Here is a 17,946-nt window from a genome sequence, read left to right as displayed (position 1 = left end):
AAGATTTTTATTGGTTACTTTTCAAAACCAATAAGATCCAGCTCTTTCAAAAATTCAAGATAAAAAAGAAAAGAACTGTGGATTTATTCTTTCATTCTCATAAAAACTATTGTAGGATAACCAAAGAATTAATGAAAACAATTCATTATATAAAAAATGAAAATCATGAGTGGTTTCCACCTTTGTCTCTCCCCTTCCCCTAGAAACAAGAAGAAAGAGCAAATTTACAAACGAGTACACCCAATTTTCCCTAAATTTCGATCCTTCCCACCCTGATCCACCATGTAATCATTACAAAAAATTAAATTTATAAAAAATAGCATACATATTAACTGCAAAAAAAATGACAGAATTAGAAAATGCACCACTCGCAATCTCTAATGCAAAAAAACTTATGCGAGCAAAAACCATGAACGGCTACACAGCTTTAAGAAGCAGATGAAGAAGTGATGTAACAGATTATGTCAGGGTAACAATACCTGAGCCCTGAATACCTGGTCTAAACACGCCCAAAGTGACGCACCCGGCTACACACGCTCCTGCTGTGAGGTTGAAGGAAACACAGCGCCACCTATGATCTTTCCCTTGCAGATCAAGCTGAACCAAGCTTCTCTGACCATCAGTGCACAGGACAGGTGAAGTGATGAGAAGCAACTGAAAATATCTCACAAAGATGCAATCGACAAACTCAGAACGTGGAAAATTCACTCTGAACGTGATCCAGTTTGGCTTGGTTTATCTCTTTGTTTTCTGGTCTTTACTTTTTGTTTTGTTCAAAGATTTATTTATTTTACTTGAAAGGTAGAGTTACAGACATAGAAAGATCCTCCATGCACTGGCTCACTTCCCAAAACGAAGCCAGTAAATTTATCTGGGCCTTCCACTTGGGTGGCAGCAGTACAATGACTTGGGTTATCAGGGAGCTGGATCACAAGTGGAACAACTGGGACTTACTCAGCATTCATGTGAGATGCTGACACTATAAATGGTGACTTAACCACCTCTACTACAGCACTGGTCCCTGTCTGCTGGTTTTTAATGAACAGTGTGAAAAAAGTCAAAAGGAGGGGCGTAAGATCAAAGGCTATAAATCAAATGTGATGCGTGACTCCTGTGCAGTTTGTTCTGACAAGCCAAGTATAACAAGTATTCTTGAGAAAATCAGGAAAACCTCTACCTAGATATTAGATGGGAATTGCATAGTATTAGGAATCCTAGTTCTGTGAAGTTCACAAAATGACAAAGCAGAAATGTTTCCTTCTTTTGCTTTGAAACTCGTTATCTGTTCGTGATACAAAAAACATACATGAAGATAACATGGCATGTCTTTTGCTTTAAAAAATTGAATAGGAGCCCACCGCTGTAACCTAACTTATAAACTCACCACATGTGACACCAGCATCCCATATGGGCACCAGTTCAAGTACCAGCTGCTGCACTCCTGATCCAGCTCCCTGCTAATGTGGTATGAGAGAGGATGGCCCAAATGACTGGGCTCCTGCAACCATGTGGGAGATCTGGAAGAAGTACCTTGCTCCTGGCTTCAGATTGGCCCAGCTATGGCTGTTGCAGCTGCTTAAGGAGTAAAGATTTCCTCTCTCTCTCTCTCTCTCTCTCTCTCTCTCTCTCTCTCTCTCTACTTTTTCTGTAACACTGCCTTTTAAATATACACATACATACATAAATCTTTACGAAAAAAATCTGTGGACAGTAGCATAGCATAACATCTTAAGCCTCTGCATGTGGTGCTGACATCCCAATGGGTGCTAGCTCAAGTCCAAACTGCTGTACTTCCAATCCAGTTCCCTGCTAATGGCCTGGGAAAGCAGAAGAGATGTCCCAAGTTTTTAAACCGCTGCATCCATGTGGGGGACTGGGAAAAAGCTCCTGGCTTCAGACCAACCCAGCTCCAGTCATGGCAATCATGTAGGGAGTGAATCAGAAGATGGAAGATCTCTCTCCTGCTCTCTGTAACTCTGCCCTTAAAATCCAATGAGGGGGGCTCGGCAGCGTGGCCTAGTGGCTGAGGTCCTCGCCTTGATCCCATATGGCTGCTGGTTCTAATCCCGGCAGCTCCACTTCCTCTCTGTCTCTCCACCTCTCAGTATATCTGACTTTGTAACAAAAATAAAATAAATCTTAAAAAAAAAAAAATCCAATGAGGGAAGGGAACCTGAATTATATGGAAAGAGTGACGGGGATCCCAAAAATGACTAAATGTTAGGATCCCAAAAATGACTAAATGTTAAACAAAACTGTTGAGTCTCAGTTATGGATTTATAGAGGTTCATTTTATTGTTTATTCCACTTAGGATATTTTAAACTTTTCATATTAAAAAGTTGAAAACAGAAGCTGGTTTAATGGCACACTGGATTACGTTGCTGCCTGTGACACTGACACCCCTTATGAGTGCTAATTCAAATTTGGTTGCTCCACTTCTAATCCAACAACCTGCTAATGCGCCTGGGAAGGCAGTCAAAGACAGTCCAAGTTCTTGGGCCCCTTCCACCCACAAGGGAGACCCAGACACAGTTTCAGGGTCCTGGTTTCAGCTTAGCTCAGTTCTGGCTGCTGCAGTCATTTGGGGAGTAAATCAGTAGATAAAAATACATCTTCCTCTTCCTCTGCCTTCAGATAAATAAATTTTTTTAGATAAATAATTCTTTTTTAAATTTTTATTTATTTGAAAGGCAGAGTTACAGAGAGAGAGAGAGAGAGAGAGAGACAACGAACAAAGTCTTTCATCTGCTGGTTCACTCCCCAAATGGTCAAAGTGGCTGGGACTGAGCCAGGCCAAAGCCAGGAAGCAGAAACTTGTTCTAGATCTCCCGTGTGGTTGCAGGGACCAAGAACCTGCACCATCCTCTGACACTTTCTCAGGCACATTAGCAAGGAGCTGGATCAGAAGTGAAGCAGCTATGAACTCAAACTAGCACCTATGAGATGTTGATGCTATAGGTCATGCCTTAACCCACTATACCACAACACTGGCCTATATGTTTAAAACAGACTTAAAAAAATAAAAACAAATAAAGGAAAGCAAGTCATGACTGGAAATGAAGCATCTTAAGTTTTTTAAAAAAAAGCAAAAAGGAGGGCCCGGCCTGGCGGCATGGCCTAGCAGCTAAAGTCCTCACCTTGAAAGCCCCGGGATCCCATATGGGCGCCAGTTCTAATCCCGGCAGCTCCACTTCCCATCCAGCTCCCTGCTTGTGGCCTGGGAAAGCAGTCAAGGACAGCCCAATGCATTGGGACACTGCACCCACGTGTGGGAGACCCGGAAGAGGTTCCTGGTTCCCGGCTTCAGATCGGTGCAGCACCAGCCTGTTGCGGCTCACTTGGGGAGTGAATCATCAGATGGAAGATCTTCCTCTCTGTCTCTCCTCCTCTCTGTATATCTGACTTTGTAATAAAAATAAAATCTTAAAAAAAAAAAAGCAAAAAGGAAAAACAATTAAAAATGAGCACACATACACTGATAGATTAAAACTAAACTTTTAGCACTTAAGGAACTGATACATGAAGACATTATTACTCACCATCCTCATGGTCAAATCTTCCCAAAACAAAATTTATTCCAATCCACGCATAAACCCCTAAGTAGAAAATATAAAAGGTCTCAGTTAATTCTATGCTGTTACACCAGCTATACACCTCTCACTATAGCTACTCTGCCTTTTTCCTGTAGTTACATAATTTTATTACATAATCTCAGTATATAGATTTAAAACCATTTATCTTGTGATTTTCCTCCCCTTTATAATTATTTGCACTATCCCAAATTCCTACAGTGACTAGGAATTAATTGCAAAAACAAATGTTAAAAAAAAAATGTAAATCTTGGAATTGTCATTCTGGGCAAGATGGAGGAAATAAGCACCCCCAGGCTGTCTGGACGCCAAACACAAATATCAACTCCAGACAGACGCACAGAGCAGCTTTCTGAAAGCTCCCAAAGTAAGCGATGTGGGACAGAAACCAAGCTGAAGTACCACCAAACCGCTCCTGAGTATCTATCCCATTTTTTTACCTCCTCAGATATCATTTGGCCTGGACTCAGGTGCAGCTTGAAACACAAAGGCAAGCACCAGACGTGGACAGAAAGTACTACAAGATCTTGCTCCTGGACCTAACAGCAGAGAGGGCGACTCCAAAGGATCAGAGAGAGAAAAACTGGTCTGCATATTTTCCCCCTTTCTTTCTGAAATCTTTTCTCTTTCCTACCCTAAGCCATCATGTACTAGAGGAGTCTGGCAAGCACTAGAAATTCTTTCTTTTTTTTTTAAAGATTTATTTATTTTGATCGGAAAGGTGGATACACAAAGAGGAGGACAGATAGAGAGGAAGATCTTCCGTCCAATGGTCCACTCCCCAAGCGGTAGCAACAGCTGGAGCTGAGCCAACCCGAAGCCAAGAGCCAGGAGCTCCTCCGGGTCTCCCATGCGGGTGCAGGGTCCCAAGGCTTTGGGCCGTCCTTGACCGCTTTCCCAGGCCACAGCAGGGAGCTGGATGGGAAGCGGGGCCGCCAGGATTAGAACCAGCGCACAAATGGGATCCCGGCACGTGCAAGGCGAGGACTTTAACCACTATGCTATCGTGGTGGGCCCTGTACTAGAAATTCTAAAGGATGCACATTTTCCCCCTGACCAGAAGGTCTGTAACTCAGGGCTGAGGAGTGCATTCATACTGCTAATTTTTCTCCATCTGTCTTCCTGCCACCAGGTGGTAGGTACAGATGCAATCACAAGAAGCGAGTGGCAAAGTGCACAAATTAAAAACCTCGTTTTCTGACTAAAAGACCGTGAAATTGAACTCCAAGGAAGCACAAGGAGTGGCACAGATTATAGAGCAGGCAGTGAAGTCATGGATAGCTACACAGACCTCCAGGCCAAGCATACTTTGGTCTGATCCTAACAATACACCAAAGACTCTGAGAACAGAACTAAGGGCAGGCCCACTGCCAGGTTCCAGTCTACTGACTGGCAAGGCTGGAAAAGTCCAAACAGCGATGTCCAGTCATCAGAAAACAGACAGAAACAATCACACAGCCCACAGAAGGTACAACAGAACTTGAGACATGACCCTAACCAGGTTAACTGCCTTAAAAAAAAAGTGTTCTCTTTTTATGCCTAAAATAGGGATTATGGTTTTATAGAGGAATATTCAAAATTTCCAGGTTACAATGTAAAATTATCTGGCATATGAAAAATCAGGAAATTTTCAACTCACAAGACTGTCAAAACCCTGAAGTGATATACACAACAGAATTATCAAAAATCTTAAAATAGGTATCTAACCAAGAATACATGCAATCTTAAGTGAATTTCAAAGAACACAGATTCTCATCAAAGAAACAATATTAAGGAGAAAATGGAAATATCAGTAATGCAAAATGCAAGGTAAAGTCCAATAACTTCCCTTTTGTAGATCTCACCTGGAACAATGTAAGACCTGCTCTTTGTAAAAAAATTATCTCAAAAACTGGCATGGTGGTCTATCAGGCTAATCACCTGTGGCACAAGCATTCCACACGGGTACTGGTTCTAGTCCTGGCTGCACCACTTCTGATCCAGCTCCCTGCTAATAGCCTTAGAAAAGCAACCATGGATGCTGTGTCTCTTGTTCTCTGTAATTCTTTCAAGCCACACAAGTAAATCGTAAAAAAAAAAAAAAAAAAAAAAAAATTTAACCTAAAAAACTGAGAAAGAAATACAGCTAAAGATCTTCCATCTCCTGATTTACTTGCCAAATGCCTGCAATAACCAGGGATGGCTCAGGCCCAAGGTAGCTACCCTGACTTTAATCCAGATCTCTCACTGGAGCGGCAAGTTCCCAAGTCCTTGAACCATCACCTGCTGCTGCCAGGGTGAGCACTAGCAGGAAGCTGGAATCACGAGCTGAGCAGGAACTCCAACTGAGGCACTCCATCCCATGGCATCCCAGGCACATCTTTTTTTTTTTTAATTATTGATGTTTACATAGTTGATCAGTGTGGGAAGGGTCAAGGATAGTGAGACCCCTGTTTACACATTTTCTTTTTCTTCTTCCCATATACGGGGAAGAGGAGGATATAAGAGGAGAAACCACACCCATCTTCCTAACTGCCACATTACCCTGGAGATTGAGGAACATCCCAAGTTCCCCACTGTGGAGCATTTTCTGAGAGCTCTGTTCTTGTATTTTCGATAGTTCCTAGATACTGCTGACATTGCCAAATCTTTCCAAGGTCGATTGGCTGTCCACCTCCAAGTCTTCATCAGCACAGAAATTTGCTGTCAAGCTTTACTGGGGTAATTGATCGGTTTGTTCTGCCCTCCCTCCATCCTCAGCAAACCAATGGGTGCTGCGGCCCAGACCAGCCCTGCCCAACACACGCTTGGCCGTCACATACCACAGGGGGAGCTGTAGCCTAGTCAGAGCAATAAACCCCAATTTAACCTCACTGGACTGGTACCCCAGCTCTGGTTCCTGTGCCTGCCAGCATGCGCATTCGATTGGTTTGGTCTGCCCCATATCCCATTGAAATTCTGTATACATGACTTGGCACTGAAGTCTAACTCAACCCAACCATCTCCCCTCCAGCACATACTCATGCCAGCTGGTGTCACTGCCTGTCCAGCCAGGTCTGCCCCCAGTCCTAGTTCCATGCTCACCAGTGGGAGGTGCAGCCCATCAGAGAGGAGCCCACAATTTCCCCACTGGACCCATTCCCCACCCCAGATCTTACACTCTCCAGGTAGTTTTGCGGTCTACCTTGAAATGACTTGCCCCCAGTCCCAGCACTTGCCAGCTGATGCTGCAGTAAAGCCCAACCCACCTGCCCTTATTCTGGCTCATGCCTGTACCAGTGGATTTAATCAGCCACCCGAGCCTGGCTCTCCTCCTACCCTAGTTCACAGGTATGCCAAGGAGTGTTACAGCCCTGCCCAACCTGGTTGCCAGCATGAGTGGTGGTCAGCATTGGAGTTCCCACCACTTGCCTACCAAGCTCAACCCCCGTCCCAGTCTCGCACGTGCTGGTGAGTGCTATGGCCCAGTATGGCATGGCCTGTCGCACCTCAGCATTAGTTGGTGGGTACCGTTGCATGGCCTGGCCCAGTCTGTCCCTATTCCAGCTCGCACTGGCTGGGGCTGCTGCCCAACCAGCAGTCAACTCCAGTCCTAGCCCTAATGTGAACTGGTTGGTGATATGACCTGACCCAGCCTGTCCTGCACCCCATTCTGGTTCTCAGATCTGCCAGTAAGTGTCATGAACTGGTCCAGTCTGGCCTGCCCCCATACCTGAGCCACACATATGCTGGCAGGTACTGTAACTTTGTCTGCTCTAGGCTGCTCCTTGCTTTGGTTCTTGCACTCATCTGAAGGGACTGTGCCCTGACAAAGGAGCTCCCCAAGTCACTCTATTGGGCCTCCTCTCAGTAGCAGATTTGTGTACACTGGTGAATCCTTGGTCTGGGCTTAATCCACCTCCTACCCTGGCAGGAACAGTAGCCTTTCCCAACTGATCCACACCCAATCTGGATCTTACTGTTGTGTGTTATAGTCCAGCCACACCTAGTCCATGCCCTGAGACAGCTCTCATGTGACCCAGTGGGAGCTGAAACGTAGCCCAACCTGTCCTACATCCACTCTGGGTCTCACAAGCACCAGTGAATGCTGGAATCTAGCCCAGTCTAGCATGCCCCAGAGCCTGTCCAAGCCTATGCCAAGGTACACCGTACTGATGTCCAGCCCAGCCCACCACCCCATTCTGGCTCTCACGCTCACCAGTGGGAATCACAAACTTACCGGGGCATCCCCTAAACTTCCCAACCAGGCCTATTCCAAACCTAAGATCTTGTGCATGCCAGTGGTTGATCTGACCCTGCTCTGCACAGCCCATCCCCTGCCTTGACCTTTGCCACTGGATGCTGCAGCTAGGCCTGTCCTGGCCCGTGTCCAGTCCCAACTCTTGCTGGTGAGTGCTACAGCTTGGCCATGCCCAGTCCACTCTCATCCATGCACAACTCATGCAAACCAGCAGGTGTAATAGCCTCGCCAGACATGTCCCTCATTCCAGCCTGGTTCTTGCACTTGCCAGTGAACTAAGGTTGGGCTGGCTCTGCCCAGTTCACCCCCTTCCCAAGCCACCCCACACGCATCTGGACAGGTGGAGCTAATGGCAGCCAGCAGGCCATTAGCTCAGTCCTCCCTTCAGACCCAAGTCCTGCCCCTGGGGTAAATCGACCCACTGGTTCTGAGCACATGGTGGGCCAGTGGGCCTAGGTCTCCATCCAGACCCAAGCCATGTCTAGAGACAAACCGACTCACCCGACTCCAATCCAGTGGCTGACTGAAGGGCCCGGGCTACCCAGCCCAAACCTTGCTGCCTATACCAAGCACATCTTAACCACCATGCCACAGGTCACATCTGGGCTGCATGAGAACCAATTCTACCCCAAACCCAACAGTGTAAACTTTTAGGGAAGCATCAATCCTGCACAATGATTACAGTAAAGAGATGGCACATAACAAAATTCACCTTGATCACTCCCTCAAATTAAAGCTTCCCTTCACTTGAATTTACTACATGTTTTCAAAAGTATAGTTAGCTAACCAAAGAGCCATTAAACATTAACACAGTCTTATAAATATATTTCTTTGCATTCAGTTAAAATAGATACAAATGTATGATTTTTAAAAAACAGCATTCTCAATCACTTAAGTAGAATAAACAAAAGAACTATATAGCAGAACCAATAAAGTTGTTGGCACAAAGATAAAGATCACTCATTAGATGATGATGGATGATGACAAATGACAATGCAGGTAGCTGATGAGTGGTCAGCTGAGCCCCTCCCTCTAGGCCCCGTACCTTCCTGCTTCCCAGAGATCACTTCTGCCTGAGACTGAGAAAAGAGGAAGTCAAACTCCAGTGGTAAATCTTTCACCAGGTCACCCAAGATAGCCAACTGCTTCCTGCAAGAAAGAACAGACAGTACAAAGATTATTTATAAGCTCTTCTCACAAACTGCCTCAATTAGTCATTTCACTTAGCCTTGTAATGACATCATTGTTCATCTATCTCATCTACTTGTTGAGCCCTGCTTCTTTCTAATATCTCTTTTGATTTCAAGGGTTTAAATACCCGCCAAAGCACAGCCTCCCATATAAAAGGCAGAGTGGTAGTCGTGGCAACTTTCCTCTTAACATAACATCATTCAGGACTGGCACTGAGGAGTAATGAGTCGAGCCTCTGCCTGCAATGCCAGCATTTCAAACAGGCACCAGTTCAAGTCCTGACTACTTGCAATCCAGCCCTCTGCTAATGTGCCTGGGAAAGCAGCAGAGGATGGCCCAAGTGCGTAAGCCCCTGCACCCATGTGGGAGACCTGGAAGAAACTTCTAGCTTTGGCCTGGCACAGTGTTGGCCACTGCAGCAATCTGGAAAAGGAACCAGCAGATGCAAGATATCTCTCTCCCTCTCTAACTCTGCCTTTCAAATAAACATAATAAATCTTTTCAAAAAGTGTTATAATACAAATAGTGCTAAACAATGAGACCAGTGCTTGTTGGTCTTTCACTGCTGAGTATGAATAAACCACAGGAAATTGCAGCATAGTTTTCACAATCCATAAAGATGATTTAATTACATTACTCCTAAGTGCTGTGAAAAAAAGATGTTAAAATAAGGAACAAAATCTCATCCTGGGATCTGAGCATAAAACAGAAACAATACTTCACATCCCTACCCAAGCAGTACTATTAGTTCCACAAAGTTGTACATAATCTTTCATGTGAACTAAAAATGAACTTTTCAATATCCTTTCCCCTATTTCTTTTTTTTTAAAAAAGATTTATTTATTTTATTACAAAGTCAGATATACAGAGAGGAGGAGAGACAGAGAGGAAGATCTTCCATCCGATGTTTCACTCCCTAAGTGAGCCGCAACGGCTGGTGCTGCACCGATCTGAAGCCGGGAACCTGGAACCTCATTCGGGTCTCCCACACGGTGCAGGGTCCAAAAGCATTGGGCTGTCCTTGACTGCTTTCCCAGGCCACAAGCAGGGAGCTGGATGGGAAGTGGAGCTTCCGGGATTAGAACCGGCGCCCATATGGGATCCCGGGGCATTCAAGGTGAGGACTTTAGCCACTAGGCCAGGCCACTGGGACCCCTTTTCCCTATTTCAAAGGTTGGTTTTCTTATTATTTAAGGGCCCGTGTGGTGGCATAGCAAGCTAATCCTTTACCTGCTGTGACAGCATCCCTTACAGGCTCAGGTTCTAGTCACAGCTGCTCTGCTTCTGAGCCAGCTCCTTGCTAGGGTACCTGAGAAAGCAGTTGTAAGATGGTCCAAGTCCTTGGGACCTTGTACCCACATGGGAGACCTGGAAGAAACTCATGGCTCCCAGCTTTGGACCACCCCAGCACTGGATATTGAGGCCATTTAGGGAGTGAGACAGCAGATGGAAGATATTTCTATCTCTCCCTCTCTCTCTCTGACTTCCAAATCAAATAGAACTTTAAAACAATAATACAATAAAATAAATCTTATTGCTTGAAAATCCAAATCAGAATCAAAGTTCAATGGTTATGACAGTATTTCCAGTACAGAGGTAAAGTTGAAATTTAATATCTACAGGGTTATTTTTCTTGAAAAGTTTTCAAAAAGCTACCATATTTTCAAAGAAAAAAGCAAAGGAATAAAGGTGGAACTAATATAAATCAAGTGAAAATGTGAGCTAAAAATCAGATCAACTGCCTTGGACACTTCAAACTACTTACTACAAGTATTCTACAGCTCACGTCCTGTCAGGACGACTTAAATGAAGGGTTTTAGCACTTGAGCATGAAGAACTATATGTAAGGTAAAAATCACTCAATATAACATCAAGAATGACTCTGATATGCAAATTAAATTCTGACACTAAGAATTCCCCCAGGGGAGGCCCAGCATGTTAGCCTAAGGGCTAAATCCTCGCCTTGCATGCGCCGGGATCCCAGGTGGGCACTGATTCTAATCCCAGCAACCCTGCTTCCCATCCAGCTCCCTGTTGTGGCCTGGGAAAGCAGTCAAGGAAGGCCCAAAGTCTTGGGACCCTGCACCTGCATGTGGAGATCTGAAAGAAGTTCTGGGCTCCTGACTTCGGACTGGCGCAGCTCTGGCTGTTGAGGCCACTTTGGGAGTTAACCAACGGATGGAGGATCTTGCTCTCTGTATATTTGACTTTGCAATTAAAATAAATAAATCTTTTTTAAAAAAATTCCATGGGGGAACAAATGGGGCTCTTTTCCCCTCTCTGATGACCCTGCTGCTGGGCTACCCTAAAAGGAGGGCTTGCAGGCCTCAGCAGTGACATGGAAGAAGTGCACCAGCATATGGGCTCTTCAGGATGTGAGCTCCTGGTAACAACTCTTCCAAAGGGCAAGCAGGACTGTGTTCCACCTTTTTTTAATGTGCTTAACCACTGGCTCGGCCACCACACTTCTAGAAATGTACTCCATGGAAATGATCAGACTGATCACAAAGGGGAATACTGCAGCACTGTTGACAACAATGAAAAAGTGGTAATAACCACTTTGGGATTGCCTCAGTGATTGATACACTGTTTATATATGTCCCATTTAGACATTAAAATAAGTGAGATGGATTTATATCTATGTGTACTGGCATGAAGAAACATATATTTTTTTCAGTTCTAATAGGTTACAAAACATAAGTGATTCCACTTAATGCTAAAAATGAAAAAGACTCCTTGTGTTACATAGTAATGGAAATTTCCTTTTGTAAAATAACATTATTTCTTTATAAAACTTAACTTTCAATGGCCAGGCATTGCTAACTGTTTAAGCTTTGTAATGATTTATATATATATGTATGAGGTGCCAGCATGGTGGCATAGAGGGTTAAGCCATCACCTGCGGTACTGTGGCATCCCATTTGAGTACTGCTTTTAGTTTTGGCTGTTCCATTTCTGATCCAGCTCCCTGCTAATGGGCTGAGAAGGCAGCCAAGAATGGCCCAAATACCTCATACCCTGCACCCATGTGGGAGAGCCAGTAGAAGCTCCTAGCTTCAGCCTGGTCCTATCCTGGCTGTTATGGCCATTTCGGGAGGGAAACAGTAGATAAAAGCCCTCTCTCTCCCTCTCTCAACTCTCTCTGTAGCTCTAACTCTCAAATAAAATAAATATTTTTTAAAACTTTATTTGAAAGGTAGAACATTCATAAGAGAGGAAGAGATATATACATGCAAACAGATTTTCCATCCACCGGTTCACTCCCCAAAACCTGCGCTTGACAGGGCTGGGCCAGGCAGAAGCCCACAGCCTTTACTCCACTGGGGCCTCCCACATGGTGGCAGGGGCCCCAGCACTTAGGGCATCACCTGCTGCTTGGAGCCTGAAACACAGGAATCAGAACTCCAGAACTCAAACTGGCACTCCAGCATGGCATGCAGCAGGCATCCCAGATGGCAGCTTAACACACTGCAAAACGACACTGCCTCCATCTGCAATTCGTTTTTAAATTAAGTATAGCTTTGCACTGCGTTTGTTATATTTAAAGGAAATATTCACTATTAAAAAAAAAAGAAGAGGGCCCGGCAGCGTGGCCTAGTGGCTAAAGTCCTCGCCTTGAACGCCCCGGGATCCCATATAGGCGCTGGTTCTAGTCCCGGAAGCTCCACTTCCCATCTGGCTCCCTGCTTGTGGCCTGGGAAGGCAGTCGAGGACGGCCCAAAGATTTGGGACCCTGCACCCGCGTGGGAGACCTGGAAGAGGTTCCAGGTTCCTGGCTTCAGATCAGCACCTTACCGGCCGTTGCGGGTCACTTGGGGGGTGGATTATCGGACGGAAGATCTTCCTCTCTGTCTCTCCTCCTCTCTGTATATCTGACTTTGTAATAAAAATAAATAAATCTTAAAAAAAAAAAAAGAAAAAAATCTGTTAGCCCAGGCCTTTGGCAAAAAATAAAATAAAATAAAACCAAGCACTAACAGATTTAAAATACACTCCAGGTGATTCAAACTCATTTTAAATATTACTCATAGGGCCCGGTGGCCTGGCCTAGCGGCTAAAGTCCCTGCCTTGAACGCACCAGGATCCCATATGGTCACCAGTTCTAATCCCGGCAGCTCTACTTCCCATCCAGCTCCCTGCTTGTGGCCTGGGAAAGCAGCTGAGAACGGCCCAAAGCCTTGGGACCCTGCACCCGCGTGGGAGACCTGGAAGAGTTTCTGACTCCCGGCTTCAGATCGGCACGCACCGGCCCGTTGCGGTCACTTGGGGAGTGAATGAGCAGATGGAAGATCTTTCTCTATGTCTCTCCTCCTCTCTGTATATCTAACTTTGCAATAAAAATAAATAAATCTTTAAAAAAATATATTACTCATAAATGCTAACAAGCAGTAAAGCATTAAACCTACAACACAGGTTCTCACAGTGCTAATCATTCTTTTTTTTTTTTTTAAAGATTTATTTATTTTATTACAGTCAGATATACAGAGAGGAGGAGAGACAGAGAGGAAGATCTTCCATCCATGATTCACTCCCCAAGTGAGCCGCAACGGGCCGGTGCGCGCCAATCCGAAGCCGGGAGTCAGAAACTCTTCCAGGTCTCCCACACGGGTGCAGGGTCCCAAGGCTTTGGGCCGTCCTCGGCTGCTTTCCCAGGCCACAAGCAGGGAGCTGGATGGGAAATGGAGCTGCCAGGATTAGAACCGGCGCCCATATGGGATCCCGGGGCGTTCAAGGCAGGGACTTAAGCAGCTAGGTCACGCCGCCAGGCCCGATAATCATTCTTAAATCAACAACTAGCCTGGCCTCAGAGGCAGCAATGATTTCATAGGCTCAGAACAGATGCATTCATTACACACAGGGGTGATCTATAAACAAAAGGCAAATTTCTTTTTAAAAAATCCTTAATATGGGCCCAGCGTGATAGCCTAGTGGCTAAATCCCTGCCTTACATGTGCCAGGATTCCATATTGGCACTGGTTCATGTCCCAGCTGCTCCGATTCCATCCAGCTCCTTGCTTGTGGCCTGGGAAAGCAGTCGAGGACGGCCCAAAGCCTTAGGACCCTGCACATGAGATCCACATGGGAGACTTGCATGGGAGACCGAGAAGAAGCTCCTGGCTTCTGCCTTCGGATCAGCTTAGGTCTGGCCACACCACCTGGAAAGTGAGCTAGCAGATGGAAGCTGTTTCTATCTTTCCTACTCTCTGTAATCTGTCTTTCCAATAAAAATAAGTAAATCTTTTTAAAATGCCTCATAATAAATACTAATATCCAGAGTTTTCATGCCAACAGCTAACATCTTAGACATGTAACTACAAGGCAGGTTTTGTTCGGCTAGAACCTTCTTTGACAAACAGAGGCAGTGCTGAGGAGAGCAAGGGGGTGAGGTAATTATCCCCTTTGCTCCTGACCAACAAAAAGGCTGCCAAACCACCAGCCCACCTCCTCAGACCAGGAGGAGGCCGTCTCTGCCTCTCTGGCCCCCAGCAGGCTTGTGCTCTGGACCCTCTGTCTATTCCTTGGTTTGTGAGATGCCAGCCCAGTCAGATGGTCTGTCCTGACATTCCTCTTTTGTCATCTAGACTCCTGCCAGGGTCCTATGATGCTGGAATGATTTGAATATTACTTATGTCAGAAATAAAAATTCTAAATTGTATGTGTAGTACATTTACAATTCTGAAAATAAAATTACTTTGACAGGGCAGGAGGATTGTAAGGTGTCTCGCTTTGTTTAACAATTTTTCCTTTAGTGATATGAGGTTGCAGCTATAATTAAAGTTTGGTTTTAAAAGCAAATAAAACAGGGCCTAGTGCCATGGTGTAGTAGGCTAACCCTCTAACTTCATTGCTACCATCCCATATGAGTGCTGGTTTGAGCCCTGGGAACTCTACTTTCAATCTAGCTCCCTACTAATGTCCTGGGAAGGCACTGGAGGAAGGGCCAAGTCCTTAGTTCCCAGTATCCGTGTGGGAGAGACCCAGAAGATCCTGGTTCCTGGCTTCCCACCATCTCAGCTCTGACCACTGCAGCTGAAAGGGAAGTGAATGAGCAGGTGAAAAATTCTCCCTCTCTCTCTCTCTCTCTAGCTTTGCATTCTAAACAAAAATAAATATATTTTTAAACTATAAAAAAATAAAAACAGAATAAAACAATTTCTAAGATTTATTTTACTTTTATTGTAGTTCAGATATACAGAGAGAAGGAGAGACAGGAAGATCTTCTGTCTGCTCATTCACTCCCCAAGCAGCCACAACAGCCGGTGCTGCGCCAATCTGAAGCCAAGAGCCAGGAGCCAGGAGCTTCTTCTGGGTCTTCCACAGGTGCAGGGTCACTTTGGGCCGTGCTCAACTGCTTTCCCAGCCCACAAGCAGGGATCTGGGTGGGAAGCAGGGCAGCCGGGATTAGAACCAATGCCCATATGGGATCCTGGCACATACAAGGCAAGGACTTTCGCCACTAGGCTACCAAGCCGGGCCCAGAAAAAATTTTAAAAGACCAAGATGTGTGGGGAGATGACTAGAGGATCTCTCTTGTTGACAATTGGCTGTATAAATAACCTACTTGGCTACCATAAACCAGTAACTGTGTTTCAAACAGAAGGAAAGAAGTCCACAGGAAGAAAAGCTGATACATGTTATCTTGTCCAGCATGTGTGACTTCAGTAACACAGAGTTCCACATATATGGTTGAGAGTTTTGATGTTACTGTTTTAAGGAAAGAAAGAACACATATATTTATCAAGAGACAATTTATAAGTTAAGAAACACAGCACCGGGGACCACTGTTGTATCATGGTGGATTAAGTGGCCTCCTTGTGACAGTGACATCCCACTGAGTGTTGGAGTCCTGGAGGCTCCACTTCTGCTCCAGCTCCCTGCTAACATCCCTGGGGAAGCAGCAGAGGGCAGTCCAAGTCCTTGGACCCCTGCCACCCTTGTGAGTGACCAGACACAGTTCTAGGTTTCTGCCTTTGGCCTGGCCCAGCTGCAGCCACTGTAGTCATTCTGAGAGTTAACTAGCAGCTCAGCCCTGCGCCTCACCTCTCCGGGAGCAGCCGCATGCCGGCTGTGCAGAGGATGTAAAGGGGGGTCTCCTTGTGCTTCTTCACCGGCACATGAGCAGCAGCAAAGCTCAGCAGAGGACGCAGGTAATCGCTGGCGTGTTCTGGGGTGTCAGCCATGGCAGAGATTCCTAAAGTACAACAAAATAGTTTTCTGAAAAAGTAGATTACGTAAGACTCAGAAAATTCGAGCCCGGCGTGATAGTGTAGTGGTTAAAGTCCTCGCCTTGAACGCGCCGGAATCCCATATGGCTGCCGGTTCTAATGCCTGGCGGCCCCGCTCCCATCCAGCTCCCTGCTTGTGGCCTGGGAAAGTAGTTGAGGATGGCCCAAAGCCTTGGGACCCTGCACTCACGTGGGAGACTCGGAGGAGCTCCTGGCTCCTGGCTTCAGATTGGCTCAGCACCGGCCGTTGTGGCTGCTTGAGGAGTGAAGCATCGGATGGAAGATCTTCCTCTCTGTCTCTCCTCCTCTCTGTATATCTGCCTTTCCAATAAAAACAAACCTTTACAAAAAAAAAGACTCAGAAAACTCACCCCCTTGAGATTGAGCATGAGATGTTCAACACTTACTTCTCTGAGAGGACGGACGGCAGTATCTCTCTGCCCTGACCCAGACTCTTAGGAACCAGGGCGGCCTCTTGCCCTTCTCTTTTCTCCTCTGACACCTAGACAAGTAAGACTGAAAACAAAATATTCCCACAGTACCTGGCTTGATTTTTTTAACCACTGGTTGGCTGTTACGGTCTCTCATTTGTTTGATGTCCAGCAAGTCATGGGGGTTCCCATTATGTCTCGGCCAGAAATACACAAAAATCCGAGAGCCACTGCTGCCACAGTCCACAACAAGTCCATAACTCAGGTTTGGATCTTCAGTGTCAGTAGCTTCAAGTTCTCCAACTCGGGCCAAATACCTAAGACAGGCAGGAAGAGAAATCAGTGGCCAACAGCCAGGCCTATCAGTAACCTCACTCAGTGGGACCATAAACCCTAATAAAGGTTTGCAGCAATGTTGACAATATTGACCAAATATGCTGACATATATGAGGCAACATCTGGTTCACTTTCCTACAAGTCAGTGAAATTAGTAACGAGAAAATGAAACCGGCTGGGGAAGCAAATCTTCTACCACGCATTGAAGAGTTTATAGACTTGAATAATTGTTTTGTTGTTGTTATAATAGGTTATAGAGTATTATACATATTAAATAATTCAGACAATATTAATCATTTCTATTTATCCTCTGAATAAATACACATAAAGAACATTGTGAAATGATTATCATTTAATGTATGTGTCTCAATAGCAATATTTTAATTGGGTTTCTGGTTTTTGTTATTTGTACATATGTTGTTAGAATTCCATTAATAAAAATACATTTCATAAGAATAATATTCATTGCTGTATTTTAAAGTATCTTATACAGAAATACTCACAAAATATGTGTACTTATAGGATAATAATAATTACAAAAACAAATGCCTGTGTATTTACTAACTAGTTTTATTATTTTTTTTTAGATTTGTTTTATTTGAAAGGGAATTACAGAGAGAGATACATCAGGAGAGAAAAAATGAGAGAGAGAGAAAGAGAAAGAGATATCTTCCATCCACATCCCAAATGGCCCGTTTTGGACTAAGCTAAAGCCAGGAGCCAGGAGCTCTATCTAGATCTCCCAAGTGAGTGCAGGGGCCAAACAGTAAGGCCATCTTCCTCTACTTCCCTAGGCATGTTAGCAGGGAGCTGGATCAGAAGCTGAGCAGCCAGGCCATAAAGCAGAGCTCATATGGGACACTAGCACTGCAGGCTTAAATCACTCGAACACAATACAATCCCTATTCGCTCAATTTTAAAAATAAACTACCATGGGGCTGGCATTGTAGAG

At 45.1% G+C, this 17,946-nt stretch overlaps 1 protein-coding gene across 5 annotated transcripts in view; it reads right to left on the bottom strand.

The window, feature by feature from the left end:
- Positions 1-17,946, bottom strand: part of ENTPD7 (ectonucleoside triphosphate diphosphohydrolase 7) — a 46,602-nt gene that overhangs the window by 15,680 nt on the left and 12,976 nt on the right. For all 5 annotated transcript variants that reach the window (XM_058671604.1, XM_058671603.1, XM_058671605.1 and 2 more), the window contains 4 exons: positions 16,770-16,975; positions 16,043-16,193; positions 8,856-8,959; positions 3,541-3,597 (listed from right to left, as the gene is read on the bottom strand). In XM_058671604.1, the coding sequence (XP_058527587.1) occupies positions 3,541-3,597; positions 8,856-8,959; positions 16,043-16,193; positions 16,770-16,975 (518 nt within the window). The remainder of the gene's footprint in view (positions 1-3,540; positions 3,598-8,855; positions 8,960-16,042; positions 16,194-16,769; positions 16,976-17,946) is intronic.

Source organism: Ochotona princeps, chromosome 13 (assembly GCF_030435755.1).
Source record: "Ochotona princeps isolate mOchPri1 chromosome 13, mOchPri1.hap1, whole genome shotgun sequence".
NCBI classification, from domain to species: Eukaryota; Metazoa; Chordata; class Mammalia; order Lagomorpha; family Ochotonidae; genus Ochotona; species Ochotona princeps.
This window is presented reverse-complemented; position numbering and strand designations above follow the sequence as displayed.